Genomic DNA, 19,242 nt, shown 5'->3' with positions numbered 1-19,242 from the left:
TTGAGGGTTGTGTAAAGAACCTGAAAGCCAGTTGAAGTAATTAAAGGAGTAAATGAATGAATGTGTAAATATTTGTTTCTATGCTTCAATCCTGACACAAACATCCGCGTAGCAGCGCTGAAAACAGCTACAAGCGTGGTGAATAAATTAGCTGAACAACAATCCCATCGTATTGTGGATCATTCCAATTATTTTGGTGACAGAAGAAATGAATGCAGATGAAAATAGCTGTAGGGTTAACGTTTTACTACTGGAGTTCCCCCTCGTCCCCCTACTGGATGGCAGCTACTGGTTTATGTGATTTAGAATGGAGTGAAGTTAAGCCATTTGATATGTGGAGGTTTTAATTCATCCCCACTGACCAGAGTTGCTCATTCAACATCAGGCAGGGAACTGAGAAAAGGAGAAAATTAAACTTGTTGGGATGAGGACAGGAATCACGCAAGGCTGAAAGGAGACGGATAAAAACATTCTATACATCAACAGACCGAGCTTGAAACACTGATCTGCACCAAAATAGAAAGATGAAGGAAGAAAGGAGAAACAGTAATGAGAGAACGAGTGTGCAGAGCAGGAAAAGAAAAACAAAAGACAGGAGGAGAGACGCCTCACCGGGAGTGCTGTGGGTGTGAAGTGATGGAATGGATTCAGACAGGAAAATAGACAAACAACAGAGCCAAAGTGGGACAGTTGCATAATGATTTAGAAAGAGCAAAAAACGAACATCATCTCAATTCAAGTCTGTCACAAACACTCCTCATAATGGTACCCCACTGCAATGAGAAGCCTGAAAGTTGCACGCGCACACACACACACACACACACACACACACACACACACACACACACACACACAGATTTGTGTGTGTTTTAACATTTACTCACATACCAGTGACATTTTATGAACATCTTTAATTTATTCTCCAGCTCAACACTTCCATATCATGTTGACTGCTTTTTCTGCTTGAAAATTTGATGAATGTTGAACTGAGAAACCCCTAAAATGTAAAATAATCTAAAAATGAAATGTAGACTGATGGAGAGGAGATATGTGTGCCTTCAAATGTGGCGATTTTTGTTCCGCTCTAAGTCACAACGTGAAACTTTAAATCAGAGAAAGCTTGAACGCTTTTATTGTCTGATGAGAAGGAGTCTTTGCGGAAATCCGTGGGACAGAAATATGCCACAGTGCAGAAACGTTAATCCCTGCAGGTATCTATCAGGATTTAGTTTTGGGACGGAGCCAAAAGGCTGAAAGGGTTCAAACAAGGGACTGTGTAGATTAAACGGCCCAATTAATCTCTCCTTCTCCAGCCAGGTCTAGACTTCAAAGCACACAAAGTTGACGACTTGAGCCACTTGTAGGTTTTTTCTTTTGACTCAACGGAGCTTATGGAAACAACCTTGTAGTCGTGTCGTCTGTTATCTTCAGTGGCAGAGAGGCTGGTTATGAACCAGTCGGGGCAGAGAGCAAAGGCTTGCTTGTATTCCCTGAGATTAGAGCGTAACGATGACACATGAGAGAGAGAGAGAGAGAGAGAGAGAGAAAAAAGAAGGAAAAAGATGTCAGAGGTAAGGACACAAGACAGGGTGGAAATAAGACCTCGGATTCAAGATTAAGATCAAATAATGTCAGCAAAGAAGAAGAGAAAGGAAAAGTGGGATGACAGGTGAGAGGAAGAGGAGAGTAAAATAATTAGAGTAAGAAAAGAGGAGCGGAGTTAAGTTCTGAGCGCACAAACTTGATGCGACTCAAATAACTCTCGACCCAGTATGATGTAGTCGCATGTCAAACATCTGAAAAAAGTAGTGCCTTCTCTTTTGTCAGAGGAAGAAAAGATAGTGGTTTGAAAATCAGATTCCTAAAAATTGTGTCTTTGCATGGTGCAATATTGCAAATATTTACAAGTCAACAATCACTCATGAGAGGGTACCTTTTGTTTTATTGTTATTTTAATCCTCTGAGACTCACAGGGACGACCTAGGAGGAAGTTGGTATATAAACAACAAAGCAGAAGTATGTTTAACATATTGGGAAAGGGAACAAACACACATACATACATATACACACACACACACACACACGTGCACACAGAGTGGTGTTAAGGGGGAAGAAATAAAAGCCAAATGTGAGTCAGAGGACTTAAAGGAGTTAAAGAGGCACAAACTCTGTGTGTGTGTGTGTGTGTGTGTGTGTGTGTGTGTGTGTGTGTTTGTGAGTGATTGTGTGTGTGTGTGTGAGAGTGTGTGTGTGTGTGAGTGTGTATGTGTCTGGAGACAGCATGCAAAAGCCTTACAGACAATAAGTCCCCATGAGCACATGGTCCCAAACCTGAACCCAAGTGTTGTACTGCCACCTATTGACTGAATAAGTCACTGCTCTCCCCTCCCCCACACAGGGTTCAGAAGGAAAACACAGTAGTCGCAGCCATTATATGTGTGTGCTGTGTATGTGTGTGTGTGTGTCTGTGTTTGTGTGTTTGAGAGCAAGACAGAGAGATGCAAACTAAGAAAATGTACTGAAATGAAAAGTAAGTAGGAAGTATGATGAAGGGAGAAAGAAATGAAAACTAAAACTTGAAGCTTAAATTCTTTCAGGACAACAAAAAAGGAAGGGGTCCTCTCTTCCTTCAAACCACGTGCCTTCATGCAGCATTACTTACATCCACACTAGTTGGAGAAGAACATTTTGACAGTTTATATCACAATCTAAGGTTAGAATACTGCTTAAAGGACCAAAGCAAGTAAAGAAGTAAATGGTGCCTGAAAGATGCACTGCAAGCAGCAGCGTAGGTGTTAAAAGTAACAGTGATCAACAGCAGTAAAATGGCAGCTACAGCTTAAGGTATGTCGTATATAAAAAGCAACAAGGTGTAAAAGTCATGTGCAGCAATCCAAAGTAAACATACACACACACACAAACACACACACACACACACGCACACACACACAGCTATTTTAACATGCTCAAGTGGAACGGGCAGAGAGGAAAGGTGTGGACCCAAGTTCACAGAGGACAGAGCAGATGGTGTCTGCTGGACACACACAATCAAACACACACACATACACACACACTGGTGACATAATAGTAGAATGCCAGGTGTGCAGTTGGTGGCCTGCAGTCTGGCACTGACTGGAGGCCTGTGTGTGTTTGTGTGCATATGTGAATGTGTGTGTGCGTGTGTGCATGTTTGTCTGTATCCCATGCTTTCTTTGTGTGAAAGGGGCCCCCTATTCACTCCTCTTGCTGCCAGCTTGGCACTAAATCACAGGACAAGACGGTACACGCACAAAGTAACACACACATACACACACACACATACACACACTCCACCCTATGTTGCCTCTTTTTGTCCAACCAATGAAAAGAGGTCAAACAAGAAGACATAGGGCAAGAAGCAAATGAAGGACAATGATACTTTGGTTGAACTTTAAGATGAAACTATAAAGAAAAGTAAAGAAAAAAGAGAGAGAGACAGAGAGAGAGAATATAAATACCCTCTGTTCTTCTGTCCCAATGAACTCACTTAAACTGAGAATACGCACATGGACACACTCAGTCTCACACACACAATAAACATCATGGCCATGCATAATGAGTTGTGGTTGAGGTGAGACAGCAGCTGCGTTGTCCAAACCCTGCCTCAAGAGACTCCCGGAGGACAGTGTGTGTATCTTTTTCTGTCTTTGCGAGGACATGGTTTAATTTAAGGACAATTTAGCAGGTTCTAAAGACTTTGGTTCAAGGTCAAAGGAAGGACAAAAGTCATACTATTGAACTAAGAATCAATGCTGGCTGCCCCTTTTTACACTAGCTTGGTTCACATGGACCTGGATATTCCAATCATAGAATCAAAGCCAAATCCGAATAAAATCATCCCAAATACACACTTTGATTCGAATAGACCCATCTGAAATAAACTGTCAATCAAATTGAGCAGGGTGGTATCAACCTTTCCTTAGCTGTTCAATAGCGAAATATTAATCATGTAAATGGTTAAATTGGAAGCCCTAATAACAATGAGTTCGATCAGATTGAAGAAACTGTCCATGTAATCAGATGTGAGTGGATTTCTGTCTAGTGGGAAAAGGGTAACAACAGATTTGGATGTATTGCAATGTGATAACACTAAAGGCTTCCAGCAAGCCTGCCAGCCAAACTCTTTCACACCTATAGGTTTAGGTAGGTAGGTAAAATGTGCACCAATTTAGCATTATTAATTTGGTCTCTTCTTTTCTGCTGTCATTTTGCCAAGAGCGCCAAACGTTGTGAACAAATGTAACATGGTCAGAATGGCATTGCATGTGTAAGGCTATCATATTTCATTTTCCACGCAGAAGGGGATGTATCATTTGGAGCTTTTTAGCCTCCATCCTTCCATTGTCAACCGCTTATCGTGTCTGGGGGCTGGAGCCTGTCACAGCTTTCATGAGGCTCACCCTGGACAGGTCACCGGTCGATCACAGGGTTCACATGTAGACAGAAAACCACGACCATTCACACGTATTGGCAATTTAGTCTCCAATTTGGCGTGTGAGAGGAAGCCGGAGCATCCAGAGAGACACGGACACGGGGAGAACATGCAAACTCTGCGCAGCCAGTGGACTCAAACCTAGAACTTTCTTGCTGTGAGGCGACTGCTCTAACCGCTGCGCCACCGTGACGCCCACTGTTTAACTTTTTTGCATTTACAACCCCAATTGCAAAGAAGCTGGGACGTTGTGTAAAACGTAATTAAAAACAGAATACAATGATCTGCAAATCCGTTTCACCCTCTTTACAGCTGAGTACATTACAAAGACAAGATATCTAATGTTCAAATTGATAAATGTTGTTTTTCTGGCAAATATTCACTCATTTTGAATTTGATACCTGCAACACATTTTAAAAAATTTGGGACAGGGGCAACAAAAGAATGTTAAAAAAAAACACCTGTCTGGAACATTCCACAGATGAACAGGTTAATTGGAAACAGGTGAGTGTCATGTCACAGTGATGACCTTTGACCCCTCAGTCAGCACTGCATTAAAAACTGACAACATTGTGTAAAGGATATTACTCTACTTTACCCTTTGGGCTCAGGAAAACTGCTGTCATTTAACACAGTTTGTCACGACATTTACAAGTACAAGTTCAAACTCTACCTTGCAAAGCGGAAACCATATATCAACAACACCCAGAAATGCAGCCGGCTTCTCTGGGCCCCGAGTTCAGCTGGGATGGACAGGCGCAGAGTGGAAAAGTGTGCTGTGGTCTGACGAGTCCACATTTCAAATTGTTTTTGGAAATTATGGACGTCGTGTCCTCCGGGCCAAAGAGGAAAAGGACCATCCCGATTGTTAGCGCAAAGTTCAAAAGCCAGCATCTGTGATGGTACGGGGGGGCGTGTTAATGCCAAGGGTAATTTGCACATCTATGAAAGCACCATTAATGCTGAAAGGTACATACAGGTTTTGGAGCAACAAATGCTGCCATCGAAGCAAAGTGTTTTCAGGGACGTCCCTGCTTATTTGAGCAAGACAACGCCAAGCCACATTCTGCACATGTTACAACAGCGAGGCTTCGTAGTAAAAGAGTGCAATACTAGACTGTCCTCCCTGCGGTCCAGACCCGTCTCCCATTGAAAATGTGTGAAGCGCAAAATACAACAACGGAGAGCCCGGACTGTTGAGCAACTGAAGTTGTACGTCAAGCAAGAATGGGAATGAATTCCACCCACAAAGCTTCAACAATTGGTTCCTCAGTTCCCAGACGCTGATTGAGTGTTGTTAAAAGGAAAGGTGATGTAACACAGAGGTAAAAATGCCACATCCCAGCCTTTTTGGAATGTGTTACAGGCATCAAATTCAAAATGAGAGAATATTTGCACAAAAAAAAAGTTTATCGGTTTGAACATAAATATCTTGCCTTTGTAGTGTATTCAATTGAATATAGGTTAAAAAAGATTTGCAAATCATTGTATTCTGTTGTTTATGTTTTACACAACAGCCCAACTTCAATTGGAATTCCGTTCTCAGTTTAATTACCTTCCACTCTTAAACTCCTGCAGTTGTATCCACACCTTCAGTCTTCACTTTCCTTATAATAAGGGCCTGTTGTGTCATATAAAAAGTGTTACAGCATTGTGTTTAATCACCTCTTTACTCCTATTGAAGCACTTACAGACATGTTTAAAAAAAAACATCCACCTGCTCCTCCTCCCCCTTCCTCTCTCTCCTCATCTCCCGTGTTTGTGAGCCAATTAAATTAATAGTTTTGTATTCACCTCCTTTATTGCGTCTTTTTTACATTCACACCTTGAGCAAACCACACCATGGTTTACCTGGAAGCAGAGGCTTTTTCAGGAGGACCATGGTAAGGTTGTTTGGTCTGTGTGTGTGTGTGTGTGTGCGCGCGCATGTGTGTGTGTGTGTCTGTGCGCGCGCACGTGTGTGTGTGTGTGTAACTGATGTGTGTTTTGTGTTTTAAATTTTATTGCATCCACACTATGAAAAACCGTTGCAGGTGTCTGATCTATGTCTTGGCATAGAAAAACACACATGGAAAGACTTTTGTCTGCATGAAAAAAATCATGAATTTATCAGTCTGGAAAAGATTTCATCCAAAAATCAATTTTTAGTTTCTCTAGGAGAGCTTTCCCAGAAGATAATGACTTTGACTGTATCCACACACACAGGAAATGTGCTGCGGGCTCAGCAGTTTTCCATGTTATTTCCAATAGACGGCGCACAATGGTGACTTAACTATAATCAATGAGCTCCTATCAATATTTCAGTCTCTCTGCTCTTATGCCATCTCTGCATCAATAGGAGACAAATTAGAGTGTGCTATTCACATTGACCCATATGCATTCAGAAATTGCCGTACCTATGAGTTCTTCCATTTTCAAAGAAAGCTACTAATCCAGCACATGTGCTCCGTGATGCTGTTAATCTGCTAAATGACACCAGCTTTCTTCCTGCCGCAGCGATGCCTGCCTCCCTCCCAGGGTTCATTTACCTTTCATGTAATCTATCAGGTCATGTTATTCAAAGGGGACCCTCCAAAGTTAGACACCAAAACTGGAGTAACCGCTGATCCATAGAGGGATCATTCCTGGCCATGCCGTGTCCACATGTGTGTCACGTAAGCTGGGCAGCAGAGGTAAACAGGAGCTGACACCCGTCACAGATGTGGGAGCGAGCCAGAGAACGAGCCCACACATCCTTCTGTCTATCTCAGGCTATGTGTCATTTGTCATCTACATGAAGCCGGCAAACTGAGTACTGTCATTTCAGCACTGATGACATGAAAATGAGGAGAAAAGCAGACTAAGTATGTGTATATTTGCTTTTTATATTATGCTTGAAAAAGGTTTAAGATACTGTTTTAGTTAGCAAGGATTTAGAGAAAAAAAAGTAGAAAGCTTATGTGTATCATATTGCATCTTTAGCCCTTTTGCTCAAAATGTAGAGCATCAAATACTCTTAACATTTACAGATGGTGTTCACCAGCTGTCGCCTTTACAAAACAAAAAAGGAATGTTGGTGATTGGAGGTTTCAGATGTTGTGTTGGCATAATGACACTCACTCGAACCTCAAACTCAAGCTGTGTCGTGACTGCTAGGACGCATGTCACACACTAATGTGGTGTGTCAGGTGGGAGTGATAGCAGTGTGTCTGTATCTATGAAGTGTCACGTCCTGTTTTAGTCAGGGCCATTTCAAAAACCTCCAAGTGACAGTTTAAAATGACAACAGCCACAGAGGGGGGTTTTGAAGACCACAACAAAAACAGAGTTCCTTCTTTAGTTGCAGTCCTGGCACCTCCATCTGTCTGACTGGCCTCGTCTCGGTTGTCTTTCTTCCGGGCAACGAGTTTGTTTAGGGTGAACAACATGGCCAAAATCCTCTAACAAGGTATGTCATCTTCAGACCTCGGTTATTGTGATAATTACTTTAGTGACTCCGCGTCATTAGTTTGACGTATTAACGACACAATCACATGTTCTGTTTTGATGAAGCTACTTAGATGAAAAGTAGGTGAGGAGTTCGACAAGACTACAGCAGGTGTTCTCCATCAGTCAGCCTCTCAGGATCCCTCGTATCAGAGTTGCGTTTCTCCCTTTTATATATTACTGATGCTTTTCAATGGTCCTCTGAACTCAGGATGTCCGTGGGTATTTTGTAGCAGTTATGAGGTGTGATTGGCTCGTATCTCTTCCTGGGTGGGTGTATGTCAATTGGCAGCCTCTGCAGATGGGAGGTTACAGGAGGGTATGTGTCCTGGTAAGTGTGCCTCCTGTGGTCAGGTGGAGCACCTGGTGAACAGGTCCCCCATGTGTCTGATGACTCCACATGTGATGGAGGAAGCCAGTGGTGGTCTGCAGTGTGGAGCAAGACAGCTTGGAAGGCTGAATTGTCAATGTGCAACTTGGGGGAAAAAAATAAATGTACAAACAAAAAAAATTGAAAAAAGAAAACATAAATATATGGATTTTTGTTGAACACTAGAGGAGACAGCTGCATTACAAGTATACATTCATATTTAGGTTGAAGTGGGCTGTGAGTGAGAGACATGGAGGTATAGAGACAGAGACTGGAGCAAGGAATGAGGGGACGGGTGAAGAGGAACGAGAAAGATGAAGGGGAACGCCAGAAGAAAGAAGAGAGCAACAGGTGTCAGTCTATTGGCTGGATGGATGGACCATTGCTTCCTTGGCTCTAAGAATTCTAGCAGCTCTGGACTAGCAGGAGGGGTACAAATAAATATCCCTCGACTTCTAGTTGAGGCACACACACATATACAGAATATACACTTTTGTGTGCAACAGAGACATGCCAGAAGACAGTGATTGAATTGGGGTTGGTCTGGGTTTTGCCACTAAACTACGAATACGAATCCCCCTAAAAACACACACATACTCAACCTTGTCATTTCCTATGACATCCCAAGCTTCCATTACTTGCATACATTAACAAACCTCTCTGATGTTAAAAATTATACATTCATACATTTGAATAATTCAGCTTATTTTAAAAGCTGTGCACTCACTCACTCTCTCTTATTTCCAGATGGAAAGAGAGCTATTTACCTCAAATCGCATTTGAATAAATCCCATAAATCCTTTCAAAGTTCCAGGAGATAAACCAATCAAATACCCCCAAAGCTAGCAGGACGGCCAATCAAAATTAGCATTCATACTTGCATCTTTTTTATTCAACAGACATCAAATAGCAAATCAAATTGCAGGCTCTATTTGTGAGGTTCAATTTGTTTACGGCAAGGAAACGATGGCTAATAGAGTGAGAGTGACAGAGAAAGGAAGGGCACAGCCATAATGTGATTCCAAAACTAACTAAAATATTTGATGGGATAAAGACTGTGCCTTTGGTTTATAAATGCAGTAGATGATTCTATTTGTTCAACAAAAGAGAACTATATTATGTTACAGACAAAATTTACATTAGATAGCCAAAGGGTGTGTGTCCAATTACGCCAGAGACGAAACCTGCTTATCACACTAGCCAGTGTGCATGAGTGTGTCTGTGGATCTAGGATTAAAAGCTTATTCTGGGGTTGAACTCAGACTAAATATTAAATACAAAGATTATAGGACTTGCCAGACGATGACAACAAGAAAAGTCGAACCAAAAAGAGCCAAATAGGTCCAGCGGACAGGTACATTTCATGTTTAGGGGACAGTAAAATGGGAAAGCGACCATGATGCCAATCATTACATTTTAGGCTAAACAATGTATGGTTAGTTTTAGGATGGTTCTCAAAGTTAGTTGAGAGGCGACAGAAAGAGAGACAGTGACTTACAGTTTGTCAGAAAAATAAGAAAATATGGGTGAAAAGGTGTTTGTGAGAGAATAAAACAACAAAATAGCAAGAGTGATGACATGATGAAACCTCACCCTTCACTGCCCATCATCCTGCTTCAGCTTCTGCCCACCTGTCTTTAAATGATGACAGGCAGTAACCTCGAGCTTCCTCTTTCTCAGTTTTGAAAACAACTACTAACCGTCTCTGAAAAGCTTGTTTCCTGTGTTTTAACGGATGACACACACACACACACACACACACACACACACACACACACACACACACACACACACACACACACAGAGGTTTTGTCTGACCTCCAAGACCAAGTTCCTGCCTTGTGTTCTACAGTGAGAGTTAACCAGTCTCAAGACTTACAGGAGTTGGGGTGCACTTAGTTTGATGTGTTTCAGCTGAGGGTTTAATTGTTCATGGAGGAAATATTGACAGTAAAGGAAGTTACGACTGACTTTCTTTAATAGCGAGCGTCAGCAAAGCTTACAGCACAGTTGTCCCAAAATATGTAAATAGCAAAAACTACTGGCTTCCCTTAAAAAAAAAAAGTTATCTTCACTGTACACTGCTCACATAAGCGTGCGCACGCACGCTCACACACACACGCGCGCGCACACACACACGCGCACACACACACACACACACACACACACACACACACACACACACACACACACACACACACACACCAAGGTCTGGGCAGCTGGTGAGTTTGCCCTTGACTGCCCACCCCTGGGCCCTGCACTGACATGCATGCAGCTGTTTTAAAGAGTTCTGGATATGATTTTAAAACCCTCCTTATCAAGGGTATACTTTTGCTTTGTTTTACAAAGTTAGAAACTGAGCTTCTCCCCCTTCTTAATGTTAATGAGACTACAAGACAGAATGGATGTCTGCAGTAGAAAGCAGAAAAATTAATAGTAGCCTTAATTATTACAAAGGAATGACCTAATAACCAGAAGACTGGATGTTGTGATACCTTTACGGGGCTGTAAAACCCTCTCTCACTTAAAGGAGACTTCAAACCACAGTGTGGAATATTCTAAACCTTAAAATGTTGCATAATTATTTCAACTTCTAACCGCAACACAAACCATTAAAATGTGATGGTTCAAACTTTTTTTTTTGTGAAGGATGTGATTGCGATATGTTTGGTTGAATCGATGAACAATCAACTTATTAAAAAAATCCCGTTGGACTCACAAGAAGAAGATTTCTTCTTCTTCTAAATCACCATCACAAATAACGTTTTTCTCAAATAGATCCCAAACCACCTTTAAAAAAAAAAATTTAAAAAAAGGGATGCTGAGTATGAAGTAGATACTCTATCAATAACATGAGCCCCGGAATGGATATACGAGTGTATACAATACAGGCTGTGGTTTGAAGAGAGGTTGGGGTTATCAATGCAGGGACTTGCCCTTGACTGACCCGCCTGGGGCTCTAATTGAGGCCCAGCCTGCTGTGCAGTTGGGGAGCTGGGAGTCTACTCTTAAGGAACAGATGCTAGGGCACAACAGCTGTTCATCTGGCATCAAACTGGAGCCAACTGGCTGGACCCTCCACCCAAGAACAAAAACATCAACATGTGTTCCTCAAACCCTCTCCCCTTGATCGGACAGACACACACTCGCATGCACAGAAAGCAGAGCGCACGATCACCTGCAGGTTACACACCACTTTCACTGACAACAGCAGCAAGCAGTTCTTCTCTCATGTTTGAGATATAATGAATGCTGTGATTGTGTGCATGACAAATTTGTTCGTATGTGTGGGAAAGATGGCACTCACCCTGAAAAGACTGCCGCGCCCTCTCCACCAGCTCCTCGACGGGGTAGCTGGCCAGGTCTCCTCTGGCGTGCTTCGTCTTACAGTAGGTACACGCATTTAGACACCTGCACAGGTGGAAACGCACAAAGTTTTACTTGGGCATCTTACTAGTGTACAAAGGAAAGAATAAAAGCTTGTAAATGATTATTCAAACAAGACAGCGTTTCTTTAAAAATGTGCACAGTCACATGCATCAACCATATTTGTCATAAAAAAGGCTGAAAAATATAAACATGTAATTTATGTTTCAGGACAGCACCCTCGCCTCACAGCAACAAGGTTCTCGGTTCGAATCCCTCAGCAGATTGGCATCGTTTTCGCATCGTTCGCTGTCCCCCAGTGCTGCAACGATGTCATTTTGGGACAATAGAAGTTAACTGATAAAAACTTTATTGACACAATACATATCTAAGAACATCAAAACCCAATTAATTGATTATCCGATTGTTTCTCTCCCTAATTGACACAGTCGGTTTACTTTGATGATCATTTTGTGTGTATCTATTTTTAATAGTAAAATCTTTGATTTAATATACACGTGGGGGGGATGAGATATTCATATATATGTAATATGTTGCCCTGCTTCGACTTGGAAAGTACTGCATCGCAAGATTGGCCATTTCAGCCAGTAACAATGTTTTACACAATGCTATGTAGTTGCAGCTTTTTCCCTGCACTTTCTTGACAGAGCGGCGGCAGTACGAGAGAGAGGGGAGTCAAAGCTCTCCTTTCATAAGGACTCCGACTAGCTCCAAAATAACCCTCGTCCCTCCAACCGAGACAAGCATTGGAACATTTGATTAAATGCATTGTGTTGTTTTACGGAAACAGAGGCCTCTTTCAAACACAGCGAAGGGGGGCTGCAAGACTATGAAGCATAGATAAAATATAAAATATATACAGTGAGGAGAGAAGGAAAATTTAGATCCACATCATATCAGATCCACATGCTCGGAGTGTAAAGACTAGAGGAGTCTTTGTTCAGGATGAAGGACTCTTTTCTCGTGGCTGAATGGCAGATGAGGGGAAGAAGAAAGACCAATCTCACTGTATTACTATTCTATTTCTGACCCCCAATTCGTTACACTCTTTAATAAATATTCACTCTTGTTTAGCACAGTCGTTTAGTTCTACCCTCTGGTTCAAAGTTGACTGTAAGTGGTTATCAAATATATTTTGTGGGGGATGAGTTATTGAAAAGAGACGTGACAAAGCTGTTCGGTACCTAATTGTCCAACATTAGCGGTTCAAATTCTCTGGATAATTGGGGTTGAGAGTGAGGCGCTACCACATCAGTAGTTCACCAACAGTTCAAGAATAACCAAACTATGACGAATTCAGGACCACAGTGGCGCTTCTCAAAGAAAACAACGTGACCATATATTAACACAGTCCATGCTTTTCACACAGGATAAACATCAAAAGGTTCCAATCCCTCACTTGTTCAAATTGGTTTTCTGTGAAATTTACACACGCAAATGCAATGACAAAAATATCGTACTAATGCGAAATGAGCAGTAAGAGCTGTGGTGGTGTGGAGCAGCTACTATGAAATCAAACTGCTGGAGAGAACAAGCGTAAACCCTGTATATGAGAACACATAGGGATTCCCCCTGGACGCCCATGAACTTGGACTATCAACACAACACACACTAAATTACAAATATTGGGTTCAGTCATTGAAGTATTAGATTAAAATGTCAAATTTTAGTGTTTCATCCTGGTTTCAGGCTGTTTATGTACGTTGATGTCAATTTGACAGAGAACTCAACAAGCTCTTCAACTCTAGTGGCACCGAGGTGAAACACTACAGATCAGAGTGTTTAAAGAGTTGAAAGATGGGGTTCAAACTCGTCATGTCTTAGTTTCACTGTCTTCGGAAATGTCACAGAAAACAAAATGGCAATAAGGCAGTTTCCAATAGCCAGGTTGGAACAAATCAACTAGCCTACGCCATGCGTTCTTAATCAGAGGATGGCGGTACAGGCAGTGTTCTGTATAGCTCTGAAAACAAAGTGGAGGAAAAACAAGTCACACATTACACCGGTCACCGCTTATTTCCGGACTGATGATTTATTCACAAATAACTGTGCTGACTAAATCTTCTACCGCCAACCTGAAAATCAGTCATGCACACGGCTTCTTTGCTGCATTTGTCTGACAATGAAAACCGTCTGAGGTGCCCACTGACACACCTGCGACAGCATCTTAATAATCCTTCTGAAATACAACCAATATGCCTGCAGCATTTTTTTTAATGTCAGCATGGAAAAAAAAAAACTGACAAAAGAAAAGATAATATAGTTATCTTTTCATCTATCCATCAATCTCTCCCTCTCAGTGTATTGCTTATCCCAGTTGAGGGCTCTAAAGATGGCAGCTAGGTCACAGAACCTCGCTGTGGAGAAAACAGAGACAGATGGGACCCTGCAAGCACACACGCACACACACATACACCACCAGGGGGTCCATCCATCTTAATGTGATCAGGCCCAGCTGAGTGGATCACACCAACATTAATCTCAAGAGACAGCCAGTGGTCTGCTTGGGTGTGTGTGTTTGCATCAATTATGTGTGCATGTGACTGTGTCAGTGGGCTGCTGCTGAACATTTGTCCAGTATCACAACAAACGCATTAGCAGTTTCGACGTCCCCGTCAGCCTAAACAGACTGAGACAACTAGTCAGCACTCATAGACAAACAGTGACTGAAACACAGGAGCAGTGTCTCTCTCTCTCTCCGACACACAGACACACACAAAACTCTGACCAGTATTCAAGTTGGCTCAGGCCTGAGCAGTAATGATCATAATTATTGTTCAATTCAACTTTATTTCAATCCAGAATTAGAAAGAACTTTAATAGAATATTTGAAAAAGCAATACTTCCATATCATTTGTCAAATACTTTCCTCCTTCATCAGGTTAAAAACCTGCTTTTCGGTTTCGCCCTAGTTAATTAAACCACAGAGGTAGCAGTTATACCTGCCAAATGTGTAGTTGTTACAATGTAAGAGGCTACCTCCCCAGAGTGTGTTTGAGAGTGTGTGCATGTGTGTGTGTGAGAGAAAGACAGACAGAGAGAGAGAGAGAGAGAGAGAGAGAGAGACTATTGTGCAGCAGTCTTGAAAAGGTAACAAAGAAAGGAAAACCCTGAGGTTTCTCTATACATTTGCAAACCTCCCTTGATACGCGCGCACGCACGCACACGCACACGCACACACACACCAGTTTCCTTTGGAAGTGTTCCCTTGTGCAGCATCTTAAAGACACAGCCTGGGAGACAGTTAAGCAGGAAAGAGCTTTCTCAATGATAAGCATTTAGGGTCTACACATTAATTAGAAAAGTGTTCTACGCGTAAACAAATTGTTCATGGGAGTTCTTATTATAACGGCTTGAAGATGCAATTATTAAAACAAAGCCTAAACCGTGAGGAGCGAGGTTATTCATTGCTGCTATTGTTGAGGCTGGCAGAGGGGTGGAGTGAGTATATGAGCAAACACAATCCTTAACTTGCTATTATATGGTTGAGCAAGGCTTCAAGCCTGTAAGTTTACGGTTAGTGTCCTCTCAAAGTCAAAGTAGAGGTTGGAAAATAGTGTGGAGTCAAGGCACACAGAATCTTGATACAATAGAATAAAGACAAGATTATAATTCAGAGAAAGGTTGGCAGCTATTTATCCCCGATACACTGTCATGTGTAAGAGCTTGGTTGCGTTCCAGACTGATGGGAACTGTAAGCACACTAATAATTTGCGCTTCTTTCACACTAGGCATGTGATGAAGAAACTGGGCATGTTCTCTTTTTTTTTTTTTTGGTTTAGTTTTTTAAAACGCTGCATGGTCACATGAGCGTCACTAGGGAAGTTTTCTGCGACGGGTGCAAAAAGACAAATTATATCTATAAATGTGAAAAAAGAATATCAAAACAAACCCATGTGATGATAAAAACAGATACATGGGGAAGAAATAGGGTATGTGAACTCCATGATAACCTGTGAATATGAAGTTCTCAAAGGTATTTCCCCAGTATTTATCCTGTTATCTTATTTGATATTTTGCAGAATAAAAATAATCAGAATGAAATTGGTGTTTTTACACCACCAAATTTATACTCATTTTGCCCCCCTCCATGCACTGCGGCCGCTTTTGCCACAGACTCACACTGTTGAAAAAAAAGTGTCAGTAAAAAAGAGGACACATTTTATTGAGTGTCACACAACTTCTGCAAAATGAGAGGTGTCACAATCACAATTCGGTCTTGTAGAGAGTCCAAACAGTTCAATTATTTATTCAGATTAGCAGAGGGCTAACTGGAAGTCCTTGGACTGTAGCTCTGAAACTCTGCTCTGTTACGGCTGTCAAACTTGATAAATTGTCTTTGAGCTTCACAAAACCCGAGCGATATGACTCATTTTACTATCGCAATTTGATCTATTCGGTCTGATGATATTTAGAAAGTCTGAAGGGTCAAAGGATTAAAATATTAATCCACATTCATTAGCAAAAGAGCTAACTAAGAGAAGCCAGTTTGGCCAGCATAAGTCTGTGGCGCACACGCGCTATCGTATGTGGTCGTTTAGCATTCACCCATATTGACTAATGTGTACGCTAATCAATATCAGTGGCAGGTCCCTCCCTTGCTTCATGTTTCAACAGGATACAAGTAAATATGTAGAAACCAGTAGCACTCTGAGTTGGATTTCATGGCCCCGTCATAGTCATTTTTAGTGAACACAATGTTTTTGTTTTGAAACCACGTCACATCCGCAACTGTAAATCTGGGATATTGAGGGAACTCAGGAGTTCAAAGACACAGTGGAACAGCTGACTTGTTTTCTGTCCTGTGAATACCTTTCTCTGGTAAAACAATAAAGACTGAGAAATAAACATTCCGAGAGTTCTCTCACCGTTTTCACGAATAACATTGTTCTTGTATCTGTGTGTTTGTTGAATTTATATATGTGTGTGCGTGTGTGTGTGTGCATTTTTATGGGTGTGCGCGTTTTGAAATGTTTCCTTTCATCTGTGAGAGAATGTGTGTAAGAGTGTGTGTCTTAATGCTGCTGGGACCTCACGGTGCTGAATCCAGCCTTTGTGCTTGACCTCTTGTATTCTGTTTACTCTTGTGTTCCTGAAGCTACAAATTGAAACTACTCTGTGTTTTAGAAAATGTCACATGTTGACCTCACATTGTTTGTAACTACTACAGCAGCTTGGTTTGACTGTCAAGAACCAACACGTGCATGTGAGCATGTTTGTGTGTGTGAAACCACAACCTCGTGTCTACGTAGGAACTGTGAGTGTTTTCACTGCTTCTTGTTTTGTCTGAGGCCAGACCTCGAGACAGTGTTTTCTCTACATCAGTCAGCTCATTGTTACGCGACAAGAATGGTATGTTTGTTTATTATTAAATCACCAGACGTGCAGATAAAAGTCAAAGTAGTACAAGATCTGATCTGTAGGAGACTGCGTCCCGGCTCGGCTGACTTATTAACTCAGCTGTTGCCTACTTGTCGTAGGGTGGATTCACACTTGGTCCCGTTGCCTTGTATACTGTAATGAAGAATGGTCGTCCCGCCTCCCACTCCCCCGCTGGACAGCACTCATGCTGCTCCGGGCCTAACCAGCCTAAGCACACAGACGTCATCACTGAGATACAAAACACAGCCTGACATTTGGTAGGGTCAGGATTTATTTTACTGAGTCACAGGAGAAGGACAGGAGGTGTCTTATGAGAATGGGCCAGTTTACATTCCAAACTGTAGATTCACATCTTGAATCTACAGCAAGCGAGAGGGAGACAGTCCAAACACAAAAACACAAGCATATTCTCATGCCCTCATCACACTGCAGCATCACTTGTTTTTATATATGGCCATCCAGCACTCACTTCCCTCGGTGACCATGTCCAAGTATCCTTGAGCAAGACACTGAACCCCTAATTGATCCTGATGGCCCTGCAACAGGCTGGCGACCCATCCAGGATGAACCCCGCCTCTCATCCAACGTCAGCTGGGATAGACTCCAGCCTCCCCCACAACCCTTAACGGTTAAGTGGTACAGAAAATGGCTTGGTGGATTATTTAAAGTGCATCATGGCAGAAACACAGTTCTGACTACATCAACAAATTTCCTCGATGCATAGACAGACAACCTCTCTTTGTACTTGCCTTTTTAGATTTTAGTTCTGAAATCGACTATCAAAACTTAAAGGTTCAGATTTTATGTATTCCAAAATTTAACAAGTACCAAAGTTCCACAAGGTTTTCTGCTCTGGGACCAGCACAATTCAACTTATATACGCTTTGTGTAGGTGATATTTTCTAGAAAACTGAGCAATCATCTGGCTTGATGATAATGAATCCAGAGGAATTTCATCAGTTTAGTTAGCTAAACAGTGGTTTCCAGATGTTTATCTGATCAGGCTGTAGCTAGATTTTAGGAAGTGATTCCAGTGGCACTTAATTCAGTGTCATGTCCCATTGTTACAGAAGAAAATGTTGTCAACCTTAGTCCCTCCCAAATTGATAATTTTATCGATAGTGCAACAGGCACCTTAGGATCAACTTTGGACTCAATTGCCCCACTAAAAACTAAATCTATAAATCCAAGGAAACAAGCACCTTGGTACAATTCAGAAACCAGACAGCTTAAACAAAAAACCCAGAAGTTAGAGAGAATATGGCGCTCCTCCAAACTGGAGGAGTCTCACATCATCTGGCAAAACAGCCTTAAAAGTTATAAGAAAGCCCTTCGTATAGCGAGAGCAGCCTACTACTCAGCACTAATAGAGGAACACAAGAACAAACCCAGGTTCCTCTTCAGTACTGTAGCCAGACTGACAGAGAGCCACAGCTCTACTGAACCAAGCATTCCTGTTTCCCTGAGCAGCAAAGATTTCATGGACTTCTTTAATGACAAAATTGTCCTTATTAGAGAGAAAATTCACCTCCTGCCATCAGCTGACAACATGGCACCTATAGCCTCAGAAGCCTTAGAGGCTGCTGGAGGACCAGATGCACACTTTGACAGTTTTTCTACCATTAGCCTTGATGAGCTCAGTTCAATCATTTCCTCCTCTAAACCATCCACCTGTCTTCTAGACCCCATCCCAACCAAGCTACTTAAGGACTCTCTACCCCTCGTTAGCACCTCCCTCTTAGATATGATCAATGTGTCGCTGTTATCTGGTTACGTCCCCCAGTCCTTTAAAGTGACAGTAATTAGACCCCTTATCTAAAAAGCAACCCTGGATCCAGATATTTTGGCCAACTACAGACCGATATCAAATCTTCCTTTTTTCTCCAAAATTCTGGAGAAAGCGGTTGCTAAACAGCTGTGTGACTTTCTCCGCAGCAACAGCCTAATAGAGGATTTCCAGTCAGGGCTCAGGATTCATCATAGCACAGAAACAGCACTAGTCAGAGTTACCAATGACCTCCTACTAGCATCAGATGAGGGACTGGTCTCTGTGCTGGTCTTATTACATCTTAGTGCATGTTTTGATACCATTGATCACCATATCTTTCGATGGAGACTGGAACATGTCATTGGCATTAAAGGAACTGCACTAAACTGGTTCAGGTCA

At 41.9% G+C, this 19,242-nt stretch overlaps 1 protein-coding gene across 4 annotated transcripts in view; it reads right to left on the bottom strand.

Moving 5' to 3' along the window:
- cdkal1 (CDK5 regulatory subunit associated protein 1-like 1) overlaps window positions 1–19,242 on the bottom strand; it is a 228,870-nt gene that overhangs the window by 115,030 nt on the left and 94,598 nt on the right. For all 4 annotated transcript variants that reach the window (XR_015118417.1, XM_086217319.1, XM_086217321.1 and 1 more), the window contains exon 8: window positions 11,614–11,717. Coding sequence is in view for 3 of the 4 variants with exons in the window: in XM_086217319.1 (XP_086073445.1) it covers window positions 11,614–11,717 (104 nt within the window). In the remaining variant the exon portion in view is untranslated. The remainder of the gene's footprint in view (window positions 1–11,613; window positions 11,718–19,242) is intronic.

The sequence above is a fragment of the Aulostomus chinensis genome, chromosome 11 (genome assembly GCF_037954235.1).
Source record: "Aulostomus chinensis isolate RoL2024-O1b breed Wild chromosome 11, RoL_Achi_v1.0, whole genome shotgun sequence".
NCBI lineage: Eukaryota > Metazoa > Chordata > Actinopteri > Syngnathiformes > Aulostomidae > Aulostomus > Aulostomus chinensis.
The sequence above is the reverse complement of the archived record's forward strand: the minus strand, read 5'-3'. Positions and strand labels throughout refer to the sequence as shown.